The following is a 24,954-nucleotide window of genomic DNA, read 5'->3' as shown; positions in this document are numbered from 1 at the left end:
ACCACAAGAGGAGGAAGGTATATGTGTTTTTTAACATTCATTACTTAATAATGAGTGGTTTCCCCTTCTTTTCAAGCTAATAAAATACTGGGAGGCATTCCTACCTGAAGCCAAAGCCATCGCCTGAAAGAAGAGTATTCCAAATGGCAAGACACTCTGGATGCTTGTCCTGGATAAAACTAAATTCCACAATGAAATCACTTTAAATCATCCAAATAAACCACACTCTATTTTAGAAATTAACATGTGGCTTTTTTTATATACTACAGCATTTTATTAACAAGCTGCATGTCCTGACCCTCTCTGAAGTGGACTGTGGCATGATGTTCTGCAATACATTGCTGAATTGAACACTATTGTGTCTTAATACTTGCACTGAAATGTGCACTGCAAGGCCAGAAAGCTGATATTTTTGTTCTTTACAATACAATGTTCTGTAGTATGTTTACCTGATCTTTATGAAACAAATTTAATTGCATTGATGTTCACTTAAAACATTCCTGTACAAAAATCATGGTTTTGTGATTACAATAATAAAGGGATGTACCTTGTGAAACCTTAAGTGCTCTGGTTTTGTGTCTGTAGGTATTTACTGATGTTCTTAGAAGTAGTATTTAGAATCATAGGCTCATAGAATGGTTTGGGTTGGAAGGGATATTAAAGCTCATCCAGTTCCAACCCTTTGCCATGAGCAGGACCACCTTCCACTAGAGCAGGTTGCTCCAAGCCCCGTCCAACCTGGCCTTGAACACTGCCAGGGATGGGGCATCCACAGCTTCTCAGGGCAGCCTGTTCCAGTATCTCACCACCCTCACGGGGAAGAATTTCTTCCTCATAGTCTAATCTAAATCATAGAATTATAGAATAGTTAGAGTTGGAAAGGACCTTAAGGTCATCTAGTTCCAACCCCCCTGCCATGGGCAGGGACACCTCACACTAAACCATGTTGCCCGAGGCTCTATGTAACCTGGCCTTGAACCCTGCCAGGAATGGAGCATTCACAACTACCTTGGGCAACCCATTCCAGTTCCTCACCACCCTGACAGTAACAAACTTCTTCCCTATACCCAATCTAAACTTCCACTGTTTTAAGTTTGAACCCGTTACCCCTTGTCCTATCGCTACAGTCCCTAATGAAGAGTCCCTTCCCAGCATCCTTGCAAGCCCACTTCAGGTACTGGAAGGCTGCTGAGGTCTCCATGCAGCCTTCTCTTCTCCAGCCTGAACAGCCCCAACTTTCTCAGCCTATCTTCATATGGGAGGTGCTCCAGTCCCCTGATCATCCTCGTGGCCCTTCTCTGGACTTGTTCCAACAGTTCCATGTCCTTTTTATGTTGAGGACACCAGAACTGTACACGATACTCTCAGTGAGGTCTCAAGAGAGCAGAGTAGAGGGGCAGAATCACCTTCATCGACCTGCTGGTCACACTCCTTTTGATGCAGCCCAGGATACAGCTGGCATTCTGGGCTAAGAGCACACACTGAAGCCAGTTCATGTTAATTTTCTCATCAACCAACACCCCCAAGTCCTTCTCCACAGGGCTGCTCTGAATCTCTTCTCTGCCCAGCCTGTAGCTGTGCCTCGGATTGCCCCAGCCCAGGTGTAGGACCTCGCACTTGGCTTGGTTGAGCTTCATGAGGCTGGCATAGGCCCACTTCACAAGCATGTCAAGGTCCCTCTGGATGGCTTCCCTTCCCTCCAGCACATCAACTGAACCACACAGCTTGGTGTCATTGGCAAACTCGCTGAGGCTGCATCAATCCCACTGTCCATGTTGCTGGCAAAGATATTGGACAAAACCAGTCCCAACACTGACCCCTGAGGGACACCACTCATTACTGTTTTCCAACTGGACATTGAGCCATTGACCACAACTCTTTGTGTGTGGCCATCCAGCCAGTTCTTTATCCACCAAGTGGTCCATCTATCAAATTGATGTCTCTCCAATTTAGAGACAAGGATATCACGTGGGACAGTATTGAATGCTTTGCACAAGCCCAGGTAGATGATATCAACTGCTCTACCCCTGTCCATCAGTTCCATAGGCCGATCGTAGAAGGCCACCAAATTGGGTCAGGCAGGATTTCCCCTTAGTGAAGCCATGCTGGCTGTCACCAACCACCATGTTGTTTTTCATGTGCCTTAGCACGCCATCCAGGAGAATCTGCTCCAAGATTTTGCCAGGCACAGAGGTGAGACTGACTGGTCTGTAATTCCCTGGGTCATCCATTTTCCCCTTCTTGAAAATGGGGGTTATATTTCCCTTTTCCAGTCATCGGGAACTTCCCCTGACTGCCATGATTTTTCAAGTATGATGGCCAGTGGCTGAGCAACTTCATTCGCCAGCTTCTTCAGGGCCCGCGGATGGATTTCATCAGGTCCCATGGACTTGTGCACGTTCATGTTCTTAAGATGGTCTCGAACCCAGCTTTCCTCTTCCAGTTAAAAACCATTCCCCCTTGTGTTCTTGTTGCAAGCCCTTGTAAAAAGTCCCTCTCCAGATTTCTTGTGGGTCCCCTTTAGACTGTTAAAAGGTCTCCCGTGAGCCTTCTCTCCAGGCTGAACAAGCCCAGCTGTCTCAGCCTGTCTTTATAGGAAAGGTGCTTGCTCCAGTCCCCTGATCATCTTTGTGGTCTCATCTGGACACGGTCGGCCAGGTCCACATCCCTCTTGTGTGGGGCCTGAGCTGAATATGGTGTTCAAGCTAGGGTCTCATGAGGGTGGAGTATAGGGGCAGAATCACCTCCCTTGACCTGCTGGTCACATTCCTTTTGATGCAGCCCAGCACATGGGTGGTTTCTGGGCTGCAAATGCACACTGAAGCTGACTCATGTTCAGTTTCTCACCAACCAAGACCCCAAGTCCTCCTAAGCACTGCTCCCAATCCAGTCTCTGCCCAGCCTGTGTTTATGCTTGGCATTGCTTCAACTCGTATGCAGGACCTCAAACTTTGCTTTGTTGAACTTCATGAGGTTGGCATTGGCCCACATCTCAAGCATGTCAAGCTTCCTCTGTATGGTATTCCTTTCCTCCAGCTTATCAACAGAATCACACAGCTTTGTGTCATCGGCAAACTTGCTGAGGGTGCACTCAATCCCACTGTCCGTGTCACTGACAAAGATGTTGAACACTGCTCGTCCCAGTTACTGACCTACAAGGAATACCACTTGTCACTGATCTCCACTTGGACTTCGAGCTGTTGACCACAACTCTCCAAGTGCAATCATCCAGCCAATTCTTTATCAAGCAGGTGGTCCCTCCATCAAATCCATGCTTCCTCCATTTAGAGACAAGGATGCTGTGCAGGACAGTGTCAAATGCCCTGCACAAGTCCAGGTAGACAATGTCAGTCACTCTTCCCTTATCCACCAATGCTGCGGTGGCCATAGAAGGCCACCAAATTTGTCAAGCACAATTTGTCCTTAGTGAAGCTACATTGGCTGTCACCAATCACTCCTTATTGCCCATGTGCCTTAACATAGTTTTCCAGGAGGATCTGCTCCATCACCTTGCCAGGCACTGAAGTGAGACTGATTGGTCTGTTGTTCCCCAGGTCTTCTTTTTTTAACTTTTTAAAAATGGGGGTTATATTCCCTTTTCCCAGTCACCAGGAACTTCACCAGACTGCCATGACTTCTCAAATATGATGGATAATGGCTTGGCAACTTCATCTGCCAGTTCCCTGAGGACCTGTGGACACTGGATGTTTGTGGTCAAGCACAAGTAAACACCCAATACTGTTTCTAAACAGAATGGAAACCTAAATTCAGCTGGAAGATCATACACTCCAATTTATGCAATGAAATTAGTGTAAACTTTCCAGATTAGCACCTTCTGTGGTGAAATGCTGAAACTTTAAGCTTGTAATACCTTGTGCGTCAGTGTTCAGCTTATAACTGCTTCTTGCAAAGATCAAGTATGCAACAGGTTTATGATTAAACAACTGATTAGGCCTAACACTCAACTAAGCACTATGATATTCTTGACTTTAGCTTGCTTGGTGCTAATGAAAACTGACCAACAACTCAACATTAAACTTCAGATTTGTGCCAGTGAGGCTGAGGGTGGGTACTTCCAGAATTAAAGGCTCAATTTGAAGATGCAGTGCTCAAAATGGGTAAACATATACTTTCATGACCTTTTCTTTAGGTGTTTTTATTGAGCTTTCTTAGCTCTTTTTTTTTTCTTCTATCAGTACTAAAATTCAGTTGAATTATGGATCAGATTTCTTCTCTCTGTGATGAAAGACTGAGAAATAGCTTTCACATTAGTCTTTTAGCAGGGATTAACATGACTTCCTTTTTCTACACTAGTCAACTGAAAATGAGAACTGAGTTGTGTAGGGTTTTTTTCTTTGTGAATTAAAAATACATGACATGATATGGCTCAAACTGAACACAGTTACCTCTTCCTTAAACTGATGTTCAGTCCACAGTAAGTCTCTGATTCTTTAGACACTTTTTTAAAATGGAATATTCTGCTTCATTATCAATTATTCCTTTTTTTACCTCTCCTAAGGTAATACTTTGAATCTCTGGCAAAACATGAATCCATTACAACAACAACAACAAAAGTTCAATATTAAAACATGTAAGGACCTGAAGTTTCACGTTGTTCAGAATGTTACTGGTTACCTGCTAAGGGGATTCTTCTTTATTTAAAAAAATTTTGTCCTCTATAGTTGAATGAGCTTGCTAACAAGTAAAATATTTTTTTACTTGATTGCTAAAACACTACATCTGTTTTCTGTCATTAAGAAAATATGTCCTTAAGAAAGAGAGTCTCAGAAGAGTATATAAGGCAGCTTAGGCAGAATCCTTCTTGCAGGGTATTTGAAAACTAAAATAAAAGAAATATGCAATGAAAATGGGAGAGCAAGGATAGATGAAATAAACCAAGTGGTTTAGAGAAATCAAGATAAGGAAAGCACAAGGAAGAAAGCGCAAATCATGAGAGAGGAAATGCTTTATCTTGGCCTCACATCTGATGTGGAACTTCTATGGGAGGTCTTAGCAACATAGAGGAGCACTGCTCCATATAAAAACCTGTGGTTACCTTATGTTGTACTAACACAATGACTTCCCCCCCTTGCCCCAGCCACCCAAGTGCTCACACGCTTGAGCTGTTCAGAAAACTACCTACTTACCGGGTCCAAATAGTGTGGCGGTTAGAAGTACTGAGTTCTGTATTTGATTCTGTAAACTCCTGTAGAAAACTGACTGGCCTGTCTGAAGTTATGATTCTGCCTGTCTTCTTTCCAGGTGGTCTAGTTTGTACTCACTAGCTGATTAAAGTGCTGTGTGATGTTTTAGAAAGAACTACACCTCTTTTAGAAAAAAAGCCATCTAAATCTTTAAGGGAATAAAGAGATTTAAATGGCTTTTTTTCTAAAAGGGAATAGAGAAAATGCTCTTTTACTCAAAGTTTTATCAAGTATGCTCAATCTTGCTAGTATTTACTTAGGAGACCAGTATCTGTAGGCATACAGTGAGATACAAGTTTACTTAAAACCAGTCTTTCTGGTAGCAACTGAAAATTTGGCAAACTGAGCTTGTGATCTAACAAACTTATTAAGGACTATCTCTTATTTTAATCTGGCCTCTTGTCATTACTTATCACTTTGATTAGAATTGTTATGTGCATTTCTTTGCCTACTCCTATTCTGGAAATTAGCCATTCAGAAAGTCCTTGAATCATGAAGATTAGTGGAAACTGATCTTTCAAAGCTGACTGTGTTCATTCCATTTTTTGCTCCCATGAATCATTACAGCATGATGGATGCTGAATTCATCCCCTATTCCCCCTGTCGGAGGAATTGCACAGTAACAGTTTTGGAAAAAAGAAACACGTAAGTGGCCAACAAAGAGAGGAGGGTTTTTTGCTTTCCAAAATATATTTCATTTTTAGATAATCTGAAAGTTTGATTGTGAAAATGCCACATTCTTCTTTAAATTCAATAAATTATTAAACATTCAATTTTTCAGTGTGGCATACTTCACTGATTGGACCTTATTCTAAACAGTGACGATGTTTCTGTAATCATGGAAGGTTAAGACGGAGTCTAATGAGAGGCAATAGTTAAAACTGGAGTTTCAAAACCATGTTGGATGGGCCTTTGAGCAACCTGCTCTAGTGGAAGATGTCCCTGCTCACAGCAGCGGGGTTGGAACTCGATGACCTTTAAGGTCCCTTCCAACCCAAACCATTCTATGATTCTGTGATTCTATGATATTAATTTATTTTACATTCTGGATCAAGTTAACTTAGCAATATAACCCAAGATGCTGATACGTGTAACAAAAACCAGCATTGAAGACCAACACCTGCAGTTTGTATCTTCTAGGTCCTGCTCAACAGCTGAATTTGAAGGCAGCCTATGTAATTGTTGCCAGTAGAGCTCAACCCTTTTACAGTTTTGCTTTTAATAAAGGAGTTTATACATTACACTGGTTCAAATCAAGCTACATTTAAAATATATTCTCCTTGCTTTGTTGCTTGTAGGAATCATTGTATCATTTGTGCATTTAACTTTCAAAACCAAGAATCCTGGATGGTTTTCAGCACACACTGATAGCATTTTGTGAATGAATGTTTCTTAGATTCTTGATCCTTGATATATGAGACAGAAAGACAATCCTTGGCCAGTCAGCCATGTGGAGAAATCCTATCTTTTCTTTAGCTGTAACTTTAAAGATTAGCCTACTAATGATGATGTATTGTGCAAATTAAGTATTTAACATTCCAAAACATATTGATGTGTTTGAATTCAGCTCACCATGTAATCTTCCTTGTTCCTCTTGGCTGATGCACAGTCAAAAGTTCCATTATGTACTATTGAATTTGGAATCAGATTAATGTCTCAAACTTTTCTCTGTTAATAAGTTACATGGCATTAGGGAGAAAAGTAGTTTTTTCTGGAAATAATTGGTTATTAGATTGAAAACAACCATAAATAGTGCTCTGTGAAATTTTTCTACTGATTTCTCATCAGCATAAATGTGTTACAGCAGAAATGGTGTAATTAGAATTGTACATACATTTTGTATTAGGAGAAGAACAGAAACTAAGCTTGAAGACTGGAGTCTTAACCAGAAACTAACAATAATGATAGCATGGTAATTATTCTGTAGCATGCCCACATTTACAAGACCGATTAGACTATTATTATATGGCTAGTCTATCTTTGGGATGATTGTAATGTACTTACCAGTCATGCTTTGGGGGAAAATGGGATTTCCTATTGACTCCCTTCAGTCATCATTGTGTTCCAAGGACGTGATTCCTACAGAGGAAGTACTGGTCACCAGCAGCTGAGGACACTGGCTCAGCAGCAGTGTTCTGCAGAAACAAATGCCCCAGGACCATCTTACTTTGAATTCAGGTAATTTTTTATATGTATGATTGTTACTTTGTATTAACAAAAGTTTAGCAAAGACAGCTAGTGTTAGTTTGCTTTAGTTATCTTGGTTTTAGTCAAAATCCTTCTATTTTGTATTGAATTCTTCAGGTCACAGCTCTTTGCTTAGAGCACAATATAATTAAATTTAACTGGTAGTCAAACAATGAGAAATTGAGAGCTTGTAACATTTTTCCTCCTGATGCTATTAGTCTAGCAGGAAGCAAATTAGTTTTCAGATGTTTCAAAAGCTGATCTTAGAAGCACTGAGATAGCATAACCACAGAGGTTAGATGAAAGTAATCATCTGGTTTCTGTCCATTTTTGAGGTATGTCTTTCTACTTCACTCTGCTTCTGCAAAATCAAACCCTGCATGCACATAAATTTGTAATGGTTCTTACAAGATCAGTGGGAAATGGTGATGTTGAACATCTTAACCATTTAGCCTCTGAGACTCTCCAGCATTCATAAAACTTTACAAGGTGAGTTCAAGGTGCTGCATTTAGTACAGCTGTGGTTTGCTATCAAGTGCTTCCAAATGGTTTGGAACTTGAGGTTAGCAAACTTGCAAATGTGAGGTGGGAGTGCTACCCTGTACAACATCCCTGCCTACTACTAAATGAATCTAGTATTCTACCTCCTGCTTTTTCCTCCATTACTTCTTAAATCATCAACACAGCTGCTTATTTGGGGGAGGAAGTTTAATTTAATTTGCCCAATGACTGGAAATCATCTGTACTTCTTTAAAATGGTTTAGTTTCATAGAATCATTGACTGATTTGGATTGGAAGGGACCTTAAAGCTCATCCAGTTCCAGCCCCCTGCCCTTGGCAAGGACACCTTCTTACAAGACCAGGTTTCTCAAAGCCCCATCCAACCTGGCCTTGAACATTGTCAGGGATGGGGCATTTACTCTGTTAAATAATGAAGTAAGAGGCTGCTTCTGAGGACTAGCCACAACACGGGAAACTCCTCAGCATTCAGCTTCTCCCCTTTCCCATCACTTCATGCACCAGTTCACAACTGGCATTATGAAAGGCGCTGTGTTTGCACAGCTCCCGAGGGTCGGTTGCCCAAGAAGGCACAGGAAGTAGCTTGAGCCGTGGTGTGGGTTTAGGACTGGATAAACGCATCCTTTTTCTATTTTCTCCTCGTTTTATTGTGCTTCAAAGCAACGCAGCTGCCCTGTCACGTTAAAGCCAGTGCTTTCAAACCTTGTGTTAAAGAGCACCGGTTTTAGAGGAACCTGCGGTCTTTTTACCTCACACCTCTCCCACCGGAGCTGGCTACCTCTGCCCTTCCCCCACGGTGCCATAGCGGCTCTGCTGCCCGGCGAACACCGCCGCAACGGAAAGCTCCCCCCTTCGCCCTGCGGTCATCGGTTCCTAGCACAGCTTTACGGCGGGCCGGCAGCCTGCCCCTGCCCCTCCCGCCGTTTGGTAGCTGACCCGTGCCTTCAACCCTGAGGAGGGAAGCAAAAGAAACGGCTGCAGCTCCCGAGGACCAAAAGCCATGCCGCGCGCCCCGCCCCGTCCCGCGTCATATGCGCGGCGTCACGTGCTGTGTGTAGATGGCTGTGGCGGACCCGCTCGCCTGGAGCTGTCGGCCCTGACGGGGAGCCGGTGACCCTGGCCCGGCCCGGCCGCCATGGAGGTGTACATCCCCTCCTTCCGTTACGAGGAGAGTGAGCTGGAGCGGGGATACACGGTGAGCGGCGGGACTGCGATGCGGCCGGGGCCCCGCCAGGGGCCAGGCCGCCGCGCAGGTGCTGGCCTGAGGGGCCGCGGGGCAAGGCCGCCCTGACGTGCTCTGGCGTGTCGTGCCCTGACCCCTGCGGCGCAGGACGAGGGGCTCGGCCTGTCCGGGCTTCTGCTGCCCCACGCGAGCGTCGCACTGTGGAGTGGCAGCAATAGCTGATGCGGCGTAGCCAGCGGGCGGAGAAAGGTGGTGGCTCCTTGCCGCCCGGCCCCGCTAAGAGGCTCATGTGGGTGCTGAGGCCAGGTCAGGCTTAGGGGCTTGCGAGTTCCGAGCTCAGTGCGGAGCCAAACGCGATGAGGGGGCTGGAGCACTTCTTGCGTGAGGAGAGGCTGAGACTGCTGGGACTGGTCAGCCTGGAGAAGTCTCGAGGGATCTCAGCGCTGTGTACAAATAATCTGGATGGAAGGAATAAAGGAGGAGGAGCCAGACTCTTCTCCTTGGTGCTCAGTGGCAGACACCAATGGGCACGCATCACAATTTATGGAATACCATTTAAAGATAAGATGAAACCTTTTTGTTAGCGTAAGGGTAGTCAAGCACTGGCACATGTTGCCCAGAGGACTGTGAAGTCTTCAGCCTTGGATATTCTCAAAACCTGACTGCACATGGTCGTGGGCAGGCTGATCTACCAGACCCTGCTTGACCAGAGGAGTTAGTTTGCACTATTTGCAGAGATCCTTTTGACCTCAGTGGTTTTCTCATCCCATGGAGCTGTTGGGCTTTAACACTTTTCCACCTGTTGCTGGGTGAACCAAAGCCCAAGGCGTTTGACTGAAGATGGATATTCAAAGCTAGCTTCTTCTACTAATCTACTCATTCAGTAGTTCCAACCTATTGAAAAATACTAGGGAAAAAAAGTCTAATTCTGTAGAATTGCCAGAAGATTGATCCATGTAGGCATAGTTGGGTGAAGCAAGTGCATCTACCTGATGCTAATGATGTTTATTCTTTGGCAAGTATTTGTAAGCCTTGTAAACCAGTTTAGATGTGTTAATATAGGAGTGTAACCGCATTAATATTTCTGTTTAGCAGAACTTAAATGTAGTTGGTTCCCTACAACATGTCTGCATGATTCTTGGGAATGAAACCAGCTTTAAAACATTCCAGCTGAGTCTGATTCCAGCATGTCCTGGTTGGGCAGGATAGTTGAAGTGACAGAATTATTTCTAAGATGTGCTTATCACACAAGTAGGATTTTTTGTATCAATATAAATTTTTAGTCTGTTTTAGTGGTTTGGTTTTTTTTTATTTCTTTAATAGCAATTCTGTCAGTGAATCCTGCTATCCAGAGAATTTGTGTTTTTTTAAATCCTATAAATGTTAAGCTGTGTAAGCTTCAAGCAAAACTTTTGAAACACATTTTAAAAAAAAAATTGTTTTTCTAGAAGTCTTTCAAGAAAATGAACTTGCAAGTGAACATGTTTGATTATTGCAGCACTGTTCATTATTATAGCACTGTTCCTCTCAGTTCACTGGTGCTGAGTCACACTCATGGATCTGAAACTTGCTTTAGCTTAGTAGTTTGGTAGTTGTTCCTGCATGATTACTTTGCCTCTTCAGTCAGGTGAGGGAGTTCTATACCACATCCCATACAAAAATTATCGTGCTTTATGCTATCAAGTGCATTAGTTTAGGGATTTCCCTGGCCATGGATCTGTTCTAGAAGTCATATCTCTGGGTGAGGCGTGCTGGTGGGAGAGGATATGGAAGTTTGTTCTGAAAGTAACGTGATATATTTCCTTTATGTTTTGAAGAGCTTTTGGGTTATGCATGAGCAACGCTTATTGTAATGTAATTGTCAGTTTGTGACATTGCTAAATAGTTTACGTAGGTATTGTTCCAAGCATAAAAATTGATGACTGATGCAAACGGGTACGCTATGAATCTTCCCTCCAGCAAAACTGAAGTTACTGAGAGCTTACCCTTGTGCTATACTAGCTTGAAAGATACTGTGTAGGCAGAAATATTAACCTAAGAAAAAACAGTAATATAGGAATTATTTTGCATTGAGCAAAAGGGTGATTTCACTCAGATGGTTAGAGCCTGTGAATGTTTCTGTGTCCAGACCACATCAGCTGTCATTCTTACAGACATCATTATGTGGGTGTTAACAGTCAGAAGCTGTGTGTTTGGTAGGTATTGCTATAGAATATGGGGATTGTAGGGTGTTGAAGTCTTCGTGATTAAGTAGATGTTTCACCCGTTCTGTGCTACCTGAATCTGATGAGTTACAAAAGTTGAGAAAAGTGGAGGAAGTGGAACAATAAAGTATTTAGTCTCTTTGAAATGTAACCTTCAAATTAAAGGGATTGGTGCAGTCCTGGACTAGTGCAGGAGTGTATATGTATATGAGTGAAATATGTTTTTTTCTATGAAATTATAGGTAATTTCTATGAAATTGTAATTCAATATAACTTCTTGTGCACCATCAGTATATAGTATTAACATCTAAACCAGTATGCTGATAAAGGTCAAAGAAATTGTGTCCCCCTGATGAACACAACTGTCAAACTGGTAACTTATAAGGAGAGGGCTGAGGTGCTTAACTTTTTTGCCTTAGTCTTCACTGGCAGTCTCTCCTCCCACACCTCTCGAGTGGATGGACCTCAGGGCAGGGACTGGGGGAGTAAAGTCCCTCCCACTGTAAGAAAAGATCAGATTTGAGAGTAACTGAGGAACATGACCATATATACATCTATGGGACCTGATGAGATGTATCCCAAAGTCCTGGTCCTGAGAGAGCTGGCTGATGCAGTTCCCAAGCCACTTTCCATGGTATTTGAAAAGTCGTGACAGTCAGGTAAAGTCCCTAGGGGATGGAGAAAGGGAAACATTATACCTGTTTTTAAAACTGGTAGAAAGGAGGACCTTGGGAACTACCAGACTGTCACCATCAACTCTGTGCCTGGGAAGATCATGGAACAGATCCTCCTAGAAGATATGTTAAGGTACAGCAAGGGCAGGGAAGTGTTTCAAGACAGCCAGCACAGTTTTACCAAGGACAGGTCTTGCCGGACCAACCTAGTGGCCTTCTAGGATGGACTAACTACCTCAGTGGAATTGCTACAGATGTTGTCTGTCTGGACTTCTGTAAGGCCTTTGACATGATCCCCCACAACATCCTTCTCTCTGAATTGTGGAGATATGGATTTGATGGGTGGACTGTTTGGTGAATGAGGAGTTGGCTGGATGGTCGGATCCAGAAGTTACTTGTCAATGGCTCAGTGTCCAGATAGAGATCAGTGATGAGTGGCATCCCTCAGGAGTCTATATTAGGACCAGTACTGTTTAGTATCATCATCAAGGGCATAGACAGTGGGATTGAGTTCACCCTCAGCAAATTTGCAGATGACACCCATCTGAGTAGTGCAGCTCATTCACTAGAGGGAAGGGATGCTGTTCAGAGGGACCTTAAGAGGCTTGAGGAGTGCGTTTGTGTGAGCATCGTAAAGTTCAACAAAGTCCAAGTACAAGGTCCTGTACCTAGGTCAGGGCCATCTCCTGTCAGTACAGAGTAGGGGATAAAGGGGTTGAGACCAACAGTGTGGAGAAGGGCTTGGACGTACTGGTGGATGAAAGGCTGGACGCAAGCTCATAATTAGAAAACCAACCATATCCTGGACTGCATCAGAAGAAACGTGGCCAGCAGGTCAAGGGAGGTGATTCCACCCCTCTACTTTGCTTTGGTAAGCCCCACCTGGAGGATGGCATCTAACTCTGGTGTCCTCAGCAAAGGAAAGACATGGACCTGTTGGAGCAGGATCAGAGGAAGGCCACAAAATGGCCAGAGGGATGGGACACCTCTATTAAGAGGAAAGGCTGAGAGAGTTAGCATTGTTCAGCCTGGGGAAGAGAAGGTTAGAGGGAGATTTTATTGCAGCCTTTCAATACTTAAAGGGGGCTTATAAGAAAAATTGAGACTTTTTACAAAGTCCTGTTGAGACAGGACAAGGGGGAACTTAAACTGAAAAGATGGGAGATTTAGTTAGGACAGAGGAAGAAATTGTCTATGGTGAAGGTGGTGAAACATTGGAATAGGTTGCCGAGAGAGATGGTAGATACCCTATCCCATGAAACATTAAAGGTCAGGTTGTATGGGGCTCTGAACAACTTCATACAGTTGAAGATGTCCCTGCCCATGTTAGGAGGTGTTGGATTAGATGATTTTTAAAGGTTCCCTCCAACCCAAACCATTCTATGATTCTGTGATCACAGGAGTACTACTTTGCACAGTTGATCTTTTACTGTTCCCTTTCCCACAACTGCTAACTTGCTTAGAATTAAAATGTATTTTTGGAGTAGCTGAAACAAGGAGCTATCAGATTACATGATTAATAGCAGGAAAGGCTGATGGAACTTGGGGCAGATAGATTATTGGTCATGTGCTGGCTCCCCACCAGTGCAGTAGCGTGCCAGGGGGTTGCAGAGGATGCCTTCTGCACTGTGACTGTCAGAAGCCACTGCAGAGAAATAGGGCTGAAAGATGGGGGTTTGAGAAGTGTGGCCATCAGGTCATCCTGGTTTCTTTGCTAGAAACAATAACGGTCGTGACCTCCTGCATTATTTAGAGACTGCAGGAAGACCCCTTCCTCTCTGTGGTGGCTCTGCATGGCTACCAAAACATGCTTTCCTGATATCTCTCTGTTTCTGCTTCCTTATCTATAGCAGAACAGAATCCAGTTCCTCTTGGATTCAGCTTGCCACTGTGTATTTTCACTTCCTGGAAAGTCACAAGAAAGAGTGTTAGTCCTTTCCTTTAAAGAAGCTTATTACCAATTTTAGTGGTTTGTTTTTCAGCTTGCTTTCCCTGAAACCTGTTTTCAGATGATTTTCTCCTTGGTATAGCTAGAACACTGGGAAAGTGGAATGAATAGAGACCCCTCAGCCACTGTCTAGCCTTAAAAGCAGAACGTAGAATGCAGTTCTGGAGAGAGCACAGAAGCTACTTGCCACAGAAACTGAAAACTCTCTAGCTTCAAAGAGAAAACTACAGAGAAATTAAGAAGTAGAAAGGGTGGGGTCTGGACCAATGAAAGATTGGTTTGAGGAAAGAAAAGATTAGAAAGAAAATGAGGAAGACGTGTTTAATGCAACACTTGAGATAGGGATCTGTCAACAAAGTAATGGGAAATGCGCTCCTTTCAGTCTTTGTTTCAGGAGCTCAGCTTTACTAAAGCGCATTTCCTATGGTAGAGAACCTTTTAACCACCACCACCTTCCTCCCCCTGTGCAGATCGCACACATGCTCCCCTACCCCTCCCCCCCCCCCAAAAAAAAAATAAAAACAACAACCCTCAAACAAAACAACAAAAAACCCCAGAGTAAATTTGCACTTGTTCCAGTTCTGTTTGGGGTATACATAACATGATGAAACATAAGAGTAAGGAAAATGCCCGTTTTCCATGTGGACAATTAGATTTCATTGTCAGTTTAAATTGATGACACTAGCTTCCAAACTATTGAGCCTGTGCTAATAAATGCAACAGTTGTTCATAATTTGGCAGTGAATGACCTTTAAATGTAGATGTTTACTAAGGATGTCCCTAGGGAACAATTCAACTTCAAAATGACACCCATGTGTTCTTGTTATCATTTAAATATGCTCCCTTTGTCAATATCAGAATAATAAATACTGGTCAGATTTCTAATGTTGATTCAGATGCTGGGAAACTTACTGAATAAATTAGTGTACGTTTGATTTATATTGACCAAAAAAAATTTACAGTGGTATATTACAGGCCAAGGTGACATACATTTAAATATGTTGTAGAGCAGAGGGCATATTTGACTGACACATGTGCTTACTACGTTTAATTAACACTCCCAATACTACTCCCCAAATTGCTTCTGGAGTTGCAAATGTTGTGGAAGTAAGATACGGTATGTAAAATCCTGAAGTATTGTGGATTTTTTCAAGTCCACAGACTTTACATCCATCGAAGAAGCAGTTTAAATATTAGGCTATACTCTTGTTTCTGGAAGTATAAAAAACTACAAGGACTTAGAGTTTGGTATACCTTATATATACCCTTCACTGAGTCTCTGGACTCTGTGAGTTTGGTAGTTTTAAAAAATCTGAGCAGGCTCTGTGTGCCTTGGTTATGATATCTGCCAGCATGGACATTTCTTGCTTACCAGTCTGGCTTGTGCCAACTCACCACTTACTACTTCATGTCACAGGTCCTGTTGAAATCACTGGCAGACCAGTTACTCTGAGTTCAAGGAAGTTAAAAGAAATACTAGTTCTGTTAGATCAATTTGGCCTTTTTTTTCTTTTTCTTTTTTTTATTGTCCTAGTGTCTTCATAGAGAATTTTGTGGTTACTCCACAGGGGAGTCAGAGTAGGTCAGTATGGATACTTTCCTGCATGGGGTGATGAAGAGGATAAAGACAATTTGATGGATGGTAATGATTCTGTAGTGTCAGAAAAATGCTCTTTTTACCATTGTTTTTTTTTCAGTTCCAATGGAAGAGCAGGTATTAGTGGGAGAAACAGACTTGTTAGTTTAGGTCAAACATTGCTGTTACTGAAAATACTTTTGTGTGTTCATGTTAACTTGTGCATTTGTCAGCAGTGATGATTAAATTTGTTTCATTCAGTCAGTTTTCCTGTTGACAGACTAAGTCAGTGACATGAAACTGACCACTTGGTGCACAGTGGGGAACTTAAAGAGTATGAAGTAAGACACAGCGAATTTTGCACTGCAGATGAAAGCAGCTAAGGCAGAAACTGGAAAAAGGTAAAAGCAAAATGTAAAATTGACTGAATGTATACATAATCATTTGAAATTGTTTCCTTTTTGTGTGTGTTTAATCTGCTTTGGGGTGTAGACAGATTAGGCAGTCATACAGCTCCAGTGATCTCTACTTCTTGTGCAACTGCTCAGCCACAACCCTTTTCCTTCCCCTGATTCACAGTCATGAATCCTGATGGAAATGGCCGTGCAAGATTTTGCTGCACAAGAAATCTTTTTTTCTGTGTTCCTGAAGGGGGGTCAGCAGTAGGATAAAAAAGCAGCAGCTTGATTGCCTGTATCAATTTACCATCTGATAGACCAAAAGTTGACACATTCTGTCAGTAAAACATAACTGCAAAACACAAGTTACCCAGTTCTCTCCCAAGACCTACTGATTTGTAGTTTTGACGAGGAAGTTACGTTTTCAGGAAGATAGGAAGTCGCAGAACATTCAAACATGCATCACAATGAAGATATATTTGAATTCCATTGACTTTTTGAGAGGTAGTGGCAAATCTTTGTTAATAATATAATGCTACCAATGGAATTATTTAATCAGAAGATCCACACAAACTGCTCTTGCTGATGTTTTATGTCCGTATAGCATCAATTTGCGATACTTGTAAAATCTTGTCAAAGGTAGCATTAAGCACATGCACATTTTTCACTTCCCGGGAGAAAGGACACACAAGGCTTTAAAACACAAAATGGGGGAAGATGTATAGTAGATGTCTCTTTTTTTTTTTTTTTTGTTACTGCAACACACATTTTAATTGGTTATTAAACTTTTTAATGCCTAGTGTGATTCATTCCAGGTTTAAATGATGAAGTCATTTTGGAATTTCAATATGGGATACAATATTTATGTTAGGTGACTGGTGATTCCTGAAGAAGCTGAAGATGTGTTTTTCATCTACAGAACTACCTAGGCTATTAAATTAATTAAGTTAATATTGCAGTAGCAGTTTTAGAAAGCTATCTTTTTAATAGTAGGTGTTTATTTTTAGGGTAACTGGAACCTTTACATGAAAATTCTTCAAACCATTGCAATTGAAAATTATTCATTGGAAAATACCACGAGATATCCACGCACTTATAGATTTTAATTCTATATATTCTTTATGAAGAATGTTGTCTATGCTGCTAATTTACATGGATTCCTCTTGGACTTAGCTGTCTCTCTTTTGAAGTTCCTTTGTGAAATTTTTATATGGAGGAATTTAAAGGACTGGTTGTATGGAGGTTGAATATGTGTAAATCTTAGTGGGTTTTGTAATGATTAACTTTGAATTCATAATGATTATCTATTATTATCTTTGAATTCCCAAGAAATAGGAAAGAGATCGGTGGGACTTTATATGGCAGCTTAATGACTTAACTCTGTTTCTTACTTAATAGGTTAGTGAGGACAAAGTTTAGTCAGTCTTGACCCAGCTGCTAAGATGAAGAAAGGTCTTCCTGGCACCCTGGCAATGAGGAGAATATTGAGAAGACAGGCTCTTGTCAGAGCGCTTGCTGATAGAACTTCAGTGCTATGTTTGGGTACAGTGGAAGTACTTATATTGGGTATGCACATGGAAATGTGCTAGTGAAGGCCTTCCAGCTACTACATTTTGAATACTCTTATTGTGAGCAACCATTATTTCTCCATTCTCTGTTATACAAGAACTGTTTAAGGACTTGTATCAGCTTTTCCTTTTCTGTTTCCTATAAGCTTGTCTGTGGCTTGGGGAAGGCTGAAACAGCATTTTTGTAGAGCATTCTGGAAGGCAACATTGGTGACAAAGCAGGAGTGTCATCATTCCCTATGAAAGTGGCATTGTATTTTTAATGAAAAATGAAAGAAGCACCCTGAAGATGTCCTGATGATAAAGATCCTGTAGATAGAACATGTATACTTTCTTCCCAGTAACTGTCTTTTTTTTTTAATTATTATTTCAATCTATATATCATGTTCTAAACATTTCACATTTCTTAAACAAATAAATACTGTGTGGTTATGAGTGTTTTTGTTTGTTTAGTTTTGGGTTTGTTTTTTTTAATAAGGTATTTGGGCACAACACTAAATGCTTGCATACTTCTAGGCATTGCAGTAAGGCAGGGCACAACGAGCATGAGAAAGGAGCAGCATCTTCATTCCATGTTCTAATTAAAATATGTTTCCTCTCATTCCTCTGCTGCTGGTGCAATGAGAGCTCCACCTCCTGTTCAAAACAACGTTCAGTTCTATGAATGTATAAATAGGAAATCTGAGAAAATGCTTTTGGATATTGAAGCTGCCATCAGTGAGCTACAGTAAGTAATTTACAAGAAATGACTGCCAAGCCTCCACTACATCTTCCGTTTACTATATTATTTATTTGTATGTCACAGTGTTTGTGGATCTCAGTTAAGACCGGGGATCTCAGTTAAGACCAGGGGCTGTAGGTGACATTTGTTGAATTGTGTACCATGGTACACAGAGTTTCAAAACTCACTCTTGAAGGAGTTGCTTGCATTCGATAATGGTGTTTTCCTGATGAGATGCTGTGAAAAGTTATATCTATCCAAAATGTTATTGTTTTGACTACTGAAATCTTTAATGTAGTGAAAATGGTATAAGACTTCTGAGTCTTTTCTCCGACTAGTCTACCTTGAAAGCTGTGAGAAAATCTCCTGTAATTGAGTCACTTTTTAAAAATTGATTCCTTTTTTATACTAGGGCAGAATTTGTTTATATACTAGCACATTCATGTGCTGCAAGTATCTCCAAATTGGAAAATAATGAAATCTAAAGCTTTCATATCATCTCTTACATAAGGACAAATAAAGAATCTTGATTACGTGGTGAAACAATCAATTGTTCAGCAGCAAGTTTGTATTGATTACAGTGAACTGCTTTTATGAAAAGAGACCATATGTACTTCAGCTAACCACCTTTATTTCTGGTCTGGCATAGGGCACTTGTTTCTTTGCATACAGATTCCCTTCTGTACTCTTTACATAGTATGCAAGTGCTCTCCAGGAGTAGGACTTCCTACTTCTGCAGTTGAGATGGTAATTACTGTCTTAACTTCCTTGTTCTTTTGAGATGTAGATATAAGGAGCGTATGTTCAGTTTAATAATAGATTAATGGACTAACAGATTTATAGTAATGTCAAGGAATGTTATATTTACTTTGCTTGAAACGTGAAGAAATGGATATTGAGGGAAAAAATACAAGCGAAATTTGGAGTTGAATGCTATGCCGTTATAGATTAAGAAACTAGTGTTAGCCTACCGCTTTTCTGATTTTATTACAAATTCTAAGAAAAAATATGTCCCATGATGACGTACTCTAAAGGAAACTCCAAACCACTCAACGCTTAAAAGCAAGTTAGAAACCGTTTAAAAGCTAGGTTTTAATTAAAGATCCATTCTCCCTCTGAAAGCCGAAGACCTAGCTTCCATTTTCACATTGCAGTGAGGGAGCATAAAAAGGCAGAAAATACTGACAACATCTGTTTTTGGTATTGAATAGAAAATGCCAGAGGCATTTTGCTGAGCACTGAGAATGTGGATGTGTGATTGGTAGCGGTACAATCTTTGCACTATTTCCTCTGCATGTTTTAAAAATTCCTGTTTGACACAGAGATTACAAAGCTCAAGCAGATTCTGAAGTATGGCTGAGTATGTTTTTTTTAGTTTCCTTTCCATATTTATCCTCTATATCAAAATCTGTTCATTTGGGCATTTTGGTTTACCTCCCTTTGATGAAAATGTTATGATGTCAGACTTCCAGATTTAGCCATAAATTCTTAGTGCCTGTTGGTAAGAGGGAAAGAATATTTTTAGATGTATTTTAAAACAATTTGGTAAGAACTTCTTAGGAATGTTACTGAGGTTAGTAATTGTATCCTCTCAAATTAGATAATCCTTAGGCTGGCCTGGATTAGAGACAAAGTTGAAGAACATACCCTAAACTCAGTACTTGTAGCTAAGTTGTTTAAGTTTCTCTTTACTTTTTGATGCCTACTTGCTACTACATATTTATCAGAAACATAAGGACAGTACATTAATGGAATTGGAAACAGTTTTAAGGTACTTGGTACAATCATTTTTTTGTCTATGTGCATTTAGTCTTCATATTTGATTTTTTTTTTCCCTTACTGCTAAATGGTTTGGATCTAATTGTAGCTTTAGAAAAAATCTTAAGTACATTTTCAAGGCTGAAAAAACCTGGTACCGTCTGGTTTGTAATACAGACCTCTAAATTAGAAGCCTGATTTTTGCCTAGACCATAGAAGAAAGAAGGGGATTTCTCCTGGAAGAAAAATTTGTTCTGTAAGCTAAGAAGACATGACTAGAAGTTAGTTTCTTAAACCTAAAGCCACTGTTTTTGTTGTGGGTTTTTTTACACACACACACACACTTTTTTTTTTTTTTTTTTTTTTTGTGTGTGTGTGTGAATGTTATTGATATCATTACTCTCCCTAAATTCAGTGGACAGGATAATGCTACAACACAAAACTTTCCTACCTGCTTAGGTGTTTAAATCATACGTTTTGTGAACTGGTACAGAAAATACTGTTACTTTAGTTTTGAAGGGTATTTGTTGTCTGGGAAAGAACTGGCAACATGCTGCACATTCAAAACTCTTTGTTGCTACTCACCAACTAAATTGTCAAAAATTGCTGATTTGGAAGGGGGTAAAAACCTGCTTAAAGGAACTGCAGATACAACTGTTATCTGTTACGGGCTAAGAACTTAATGCCTCATTTCTCAAATGACTTTTTACAATAACAAGATAGTGAAAAGTGAAAAGCTCATGAACTTGCCTCCATGGTTATTTCCAACCTCAACTCTTTTGACAAGCTCCCAAAGTTGCTGTTGCTTATAGAAGTGGAAAATAGGCCTGATAAAAATGTTTAGCCTGCAGGGCTGTGTTTTATTTATCATATCACAAAAGAACAATGTTTTGTTGCATCACGGTCAAAATAGAAGCGACCTTGCTTGCTCATGAGTGCTCAAAGCCTAGAGATAAGAGGCAAAATAATAGAGTACCATAGAAAGAGTGTAGTGTAATTACTTGTGGCTTGTCAAGTGAAGCCCTCTCAGGCCCCAAGTGATTCGAATCTGGGAACTCTGCACAATTCTGTGCAGTAACTGTAGCCAGCATCAGAGAAATCTCACCCAGCTTCTCCGACAGTACTGAAATTGCATCAGTTTGTCATACACTGAGCATGCCAGCTTCACACAATATCATTTGCTTGCAAATGGGCCTGGCCTCAATGCCCTGAGATGCATTCTTTGGTATCTGACTCTTGGCCTGCGATTTGTCATGTCTCTAGTGCTATCGGCGTAAAGTAGCGTTAATAGATTCTGATGGTTTGCTTGTGGAAGGTAAAGAATGCACTACAGATTGTGTCAGGCAGCTTTCTGTGGCATGTAGCATGTTAGAGGCCCTCATGATGGTAATAGCCAAACAAAGGGTATGGAGAAATGAGAACCCTATTTTGAGTGGTATTTAATGCTCCCCTTCTCAGCACCCTGCTGTGGACATCGTTGCTAACTCAGCAGGTGCAAGATCATAGCAGCCCAACAAAGCAGTGTTATTTGTGCTTAAGGTTTGTTTACAGATGGAACATGCAGCCAAAAATCAGTGGCTTTGTTTCTCCCTATTCAAAAATTATAGTGTGTAAAATGTGTAAAAATGTCAGTGAGTTTCCAGGGCCTAAACTGTGCATACATTTATCTCTATGTTTAACTCTGTATTGTTTGGAGTTTTAGTACTCTAAATAAAATCGCTGTATTTTTTTAATGAGTATGTTCTTTAATACTGTAAAATAAAACCAAAACAAAGCTTGTACAATTTATCCTGAAATATATATTGTGTAAAATAACACCAGTATGATCTAAAGTGTAGATTCCTGAAGAATTTCTTCTTAGATTTTAATTGCAATAGTTGTTTGACAATTAATTGGATTACTAAATCTTTGCTTGGAGTAGTTTTCTTGCATTATGAAGTAAATGTATGGAATTTTTTCACTCTTCCTTTGACACCACTGAGATATTTTGCCATTGACAGCTCTGATCTTTGTATCATTTTTTTTTCAGCTGACTTCCTTAATTGATTACAACTTTGGTGCAGGAGCCTGCAGCATAGCTCTCCAGAGTTCTGTTGACATTAATCGATTAATGTGAAGGTGTTAGTTAGTAATTTCATCTAAGAAACATTCAAAACCGTGTCAGTAATCTGTTCTTAAATACTGCCAGACCATTGAATCTTGTTATTTTGAACGTGTTAGTTTGGGTTAATGAGGATTTTTCTGGAGGGAAAAAAAAAAAAAAAAGTGAATCCTATGGGAAGAGCAGATTTGTATTTTATTGTTTTACTTTAGCATACATGCACATGCTTTAATATTTAACAGATTGTTTTTAAGTATATTATTAATATTTATGGTATCTCTAAGAAACTTACAAAAATGCTTGAGCAAGACCTATTTCTTCTTAGCTTTACCTAGGGAATTTCTGACAACAGTGTAACTTTGAGCTCCCTGCTAGCCTGTCTGTGTAGGTCTGACACTTTCTTTCCTACTGTAGCTTCCACATTTGCTTAGCAGCTTTGCATAGCTCAGCAAAACTTTTAAATGAGCATGCATTTTTTTGTTCTAAATATATTCAGAAAAGTATTCTTGTGTCATACAGTACCTTGGAGAAATTCTGTGTTAGGATTGGAACTCTTCAGTATTGCATATAAAAAGAGAGTTTCTTTTTAAGCTTAACACAGACCAACTTTTGGAAGTATGTTTTGCTTTTATTTCTTGGTGGAGGTCTTTGGTAGGGCATCAGCTAGCTTATGTGAATGTTAGCTATGTGTTAGTAAAACAGCTGTGCCCTATTTCCCAGTGAAAAAATGTGGTTGGTTGCAGAAAGTAGAAGTTAGTTAAATTCAGTAAGCGTGCTTTTAGCACAAGGTTGGTTTGTACTGAAGGCAATCTGAATCAGTTGCCACTAAGCAAACATTAAAAGCAGTAAAGTACTGTGTTCACTGCAGTCTCCTTAGATTCAGATAGGGGCAGAACATAGACGTGCATAAACACATGTGTTTGAATGTATGTGGGTGCAGGTCTACAAAAGCACAGGCATATGTCAAAAATGGAAGGTTGTATTGCAGAGCAGCCTGGTTGAGATCTTGGATGAGTCAATGTTTTAATGACCCAGATGATAGAGTGTCCTTATTTAAATTTGCTGTCAACACCAAGGTGGAAGTGACTGTGAGCATGTTGGAGAACAAGAATAGAATTAAAAATAATTTTGGTGAATTGGGAAGATTTCTTAAGAAAGGAAGATGGGAGCTAATTCAATAGGAACTGGGTACCAAGTGCTGTATTTATCCAAAATAATCAGCAGCACAGAGTAAGGTCCAACAGATTATTAGGTAACAGATATTCCTAAAAGGATGTGGGGCTCATTGTACATTGCAAGACGGCCATGTCACTGACATCATGCTGTTTCAGAAAAAGCAATTGCATGTTAGAGTTTCAAAGGATACATATTAAAAAAAAACATCGGTACTGAGAACTGTATACTAAGCGTGGACTACCGTATCCAATTTTAGATACTGAACTCTAAGAAATATGTGAGTCTATGGGAAAGAGTGTCCACAGGCAAAGGCACTGTAGGAGGAAATATGCTGTGTTACACTGCTTTCTGGATCTTTGATCACTGTGAAGAATGAAATATACCAGGGGTGGTTTAGGTCAAAAAGAAAACATTGAGCAGGAACTTCATAACAATCTCAGTAAGAGGAAAGGCTGTTGAAAAAAAGAAAGGAGGCAATCAGTCTGTGGAGATCCTGTGCTCCTGTGCCGTGCAATTCCTGTTCTACCCACCAGAAATAAAAAAAAGTAATTACAAAGTGGTGCCGAATAATAAAGATTCTGCAGCACCAGAACACACTTCAGGAGTAGGGTATGGAAGCTTCATCTGTATGAGGCTTAGATGTTTCTGTCAAAAGTATAGTTAGTCCTGGCTGGAGGCAGCAGGGTGAGCTGATAACTCCCAGAAATACAGAGCCAAAATAGACATGAGGTCTTTCAGAACTGGGAGATAATATGCCGAAGACCCATGTAAGCAAATTGTGTGGACGTTCTGAAGCTCATGTAGGCATCTCCCGGCAAAGTCTTCCTCAAGCTTCTTTTTGTGAGCCTCCCTTGATACTTGGCAATTGTCCTTTGCATTATTTCAAAAATGGCTTTCTAAAACCCCAGAGAACTCACCCAAAGTAGCTTGCTCTTTTTCTCTTTTCTGGGGAATGGTAAGAGTATCTCATAATGGAACAGTTACTGAAACAATCATGAGCTTCTCTATGCCGAAGAAACATAGTTTGCTCAAGAGAGCCTTTGGCATGGTCTTCCTGGGAGGAGGTAATTCTTTTCTGCTCCCAGCTTTCAATTTTGAAGTAACAACTGTACTTGGAGCAGACTTGTCAAACCAGATTTTTCTCCCCTTTCTTAAACATTGCAAATACTATTCAGTAAAGCACTTATGTTCAGTATGCATCTTGTTTAGTACTTCAGAATTGGACCACTTATATTTGTTTCTGTCACTGTAAATGTACATAGCTCTGTAAGCCACTCAAGAAACTGCAAAAATTCAGTGCCACTCTTACCTCAGTACACCTTTTCCTGTATTTAATGTCTGCCATAAAATGAAAGCATTCTAAATGTTTAAATTGCTGGATGGGTAGCTTATTAAGAGGTGGCTAGATTGGTGGCTTAGTTGTGAAGAAGAAAACAGCACAAGAGTAACAGGAGTCCTTATCACAGCTCTGGGTCTCCAACGTAAATCAATTCCTTTGTCCTCATCTGTCTGTTAAAACAGGAGACATTTTTATAGGAGGGGAAAGCCATGCAGGAGCCCTTCCCACAGTTAACACCTGAAGAGCACAGGCATCTTCTGCCTCAATCCTGTCCCATGTGAGGAGTCATGAAGGTAAACTCTACAAGTTTGTAAAGCTAGAAGGATCGTCAGGTTTGCTAATGACTGAGATAACAGAACAAAAACACAGCAGTTTGTGTCACTTACTCCCAAGTATTT

The 24,954-nt window shown here is 40.7% G+C and overlaps 2 protein-coding genes across 5 annotated transcripts in view; both read left to right on the top strand.

The window, feature by feature from the left end:
- Positions 1 to 562, top strand: part of SNX2 (sorting nexin 2) — a 31,046-nt gene extending 30,484 nt beyond the window's left edge. The window contains exon 15 of the mRNA XM_062604456.1: positions 77 to 562. Coding sequence (XP_062460440.1) covers positions 77 to 127 — 51 coding nt within the window. The 3' untranslated portion in view covers positions 128 to 562. The remainder of the gene's footprint in view (positions 1 to 76) is intronic.
- An 8,377-nt stretch (positions 563 to 8,939) lies between these two features.
- Positions 8,940 to 24,954, top strand: part of SNX24 (sorting nexin 24) — a 92,396-nt gene continuing 76,381 nt past the window's right edge. For 2 of the 4 annotated variants that reach the window (XM_062604512.1, XM_062604508.1), the window contains exon 1: positions 8,940 to 9,105. In XM_062604512.1, coding sequence (XP_062460496.1) covers positions 9,046 to 9,105 — 60 coding nt within the window. In that variant the 5' untranslated portion in view covers positions 8,940 to 9,045. Of the gene's footprint in view, positions 9,106 to 15,756; positions 15,897 to 24,954 lie in introns of all 4 variants that reach the window. The other 2 variants (XM_062604511.1, XM_062604509.1) reach the window with 2 other exon arrangements.

Source organism: Pezoporus occidentalis, unplaced genomic scaffold (assembly GCF_034315485.1).
Source record: "Pezoporus occidentalis ecotype Australia unplaced genomic scaffold, CSIRO_AGI_Poc_V1 ctg86, whole genome shotgun sequence".
Classification (NCBI taxonomy): Eukaryota; Metazoa; Chordata; class Aves; order Psittaciformes; family Psittacidae; genus Pezoporus; species Pezoporus occidentalis.
The sequence above is the reverse complement of the archived record's forward strand: the minus strand, read 5'-3'. Positions and strand labels throughout refer to the sequence as shown.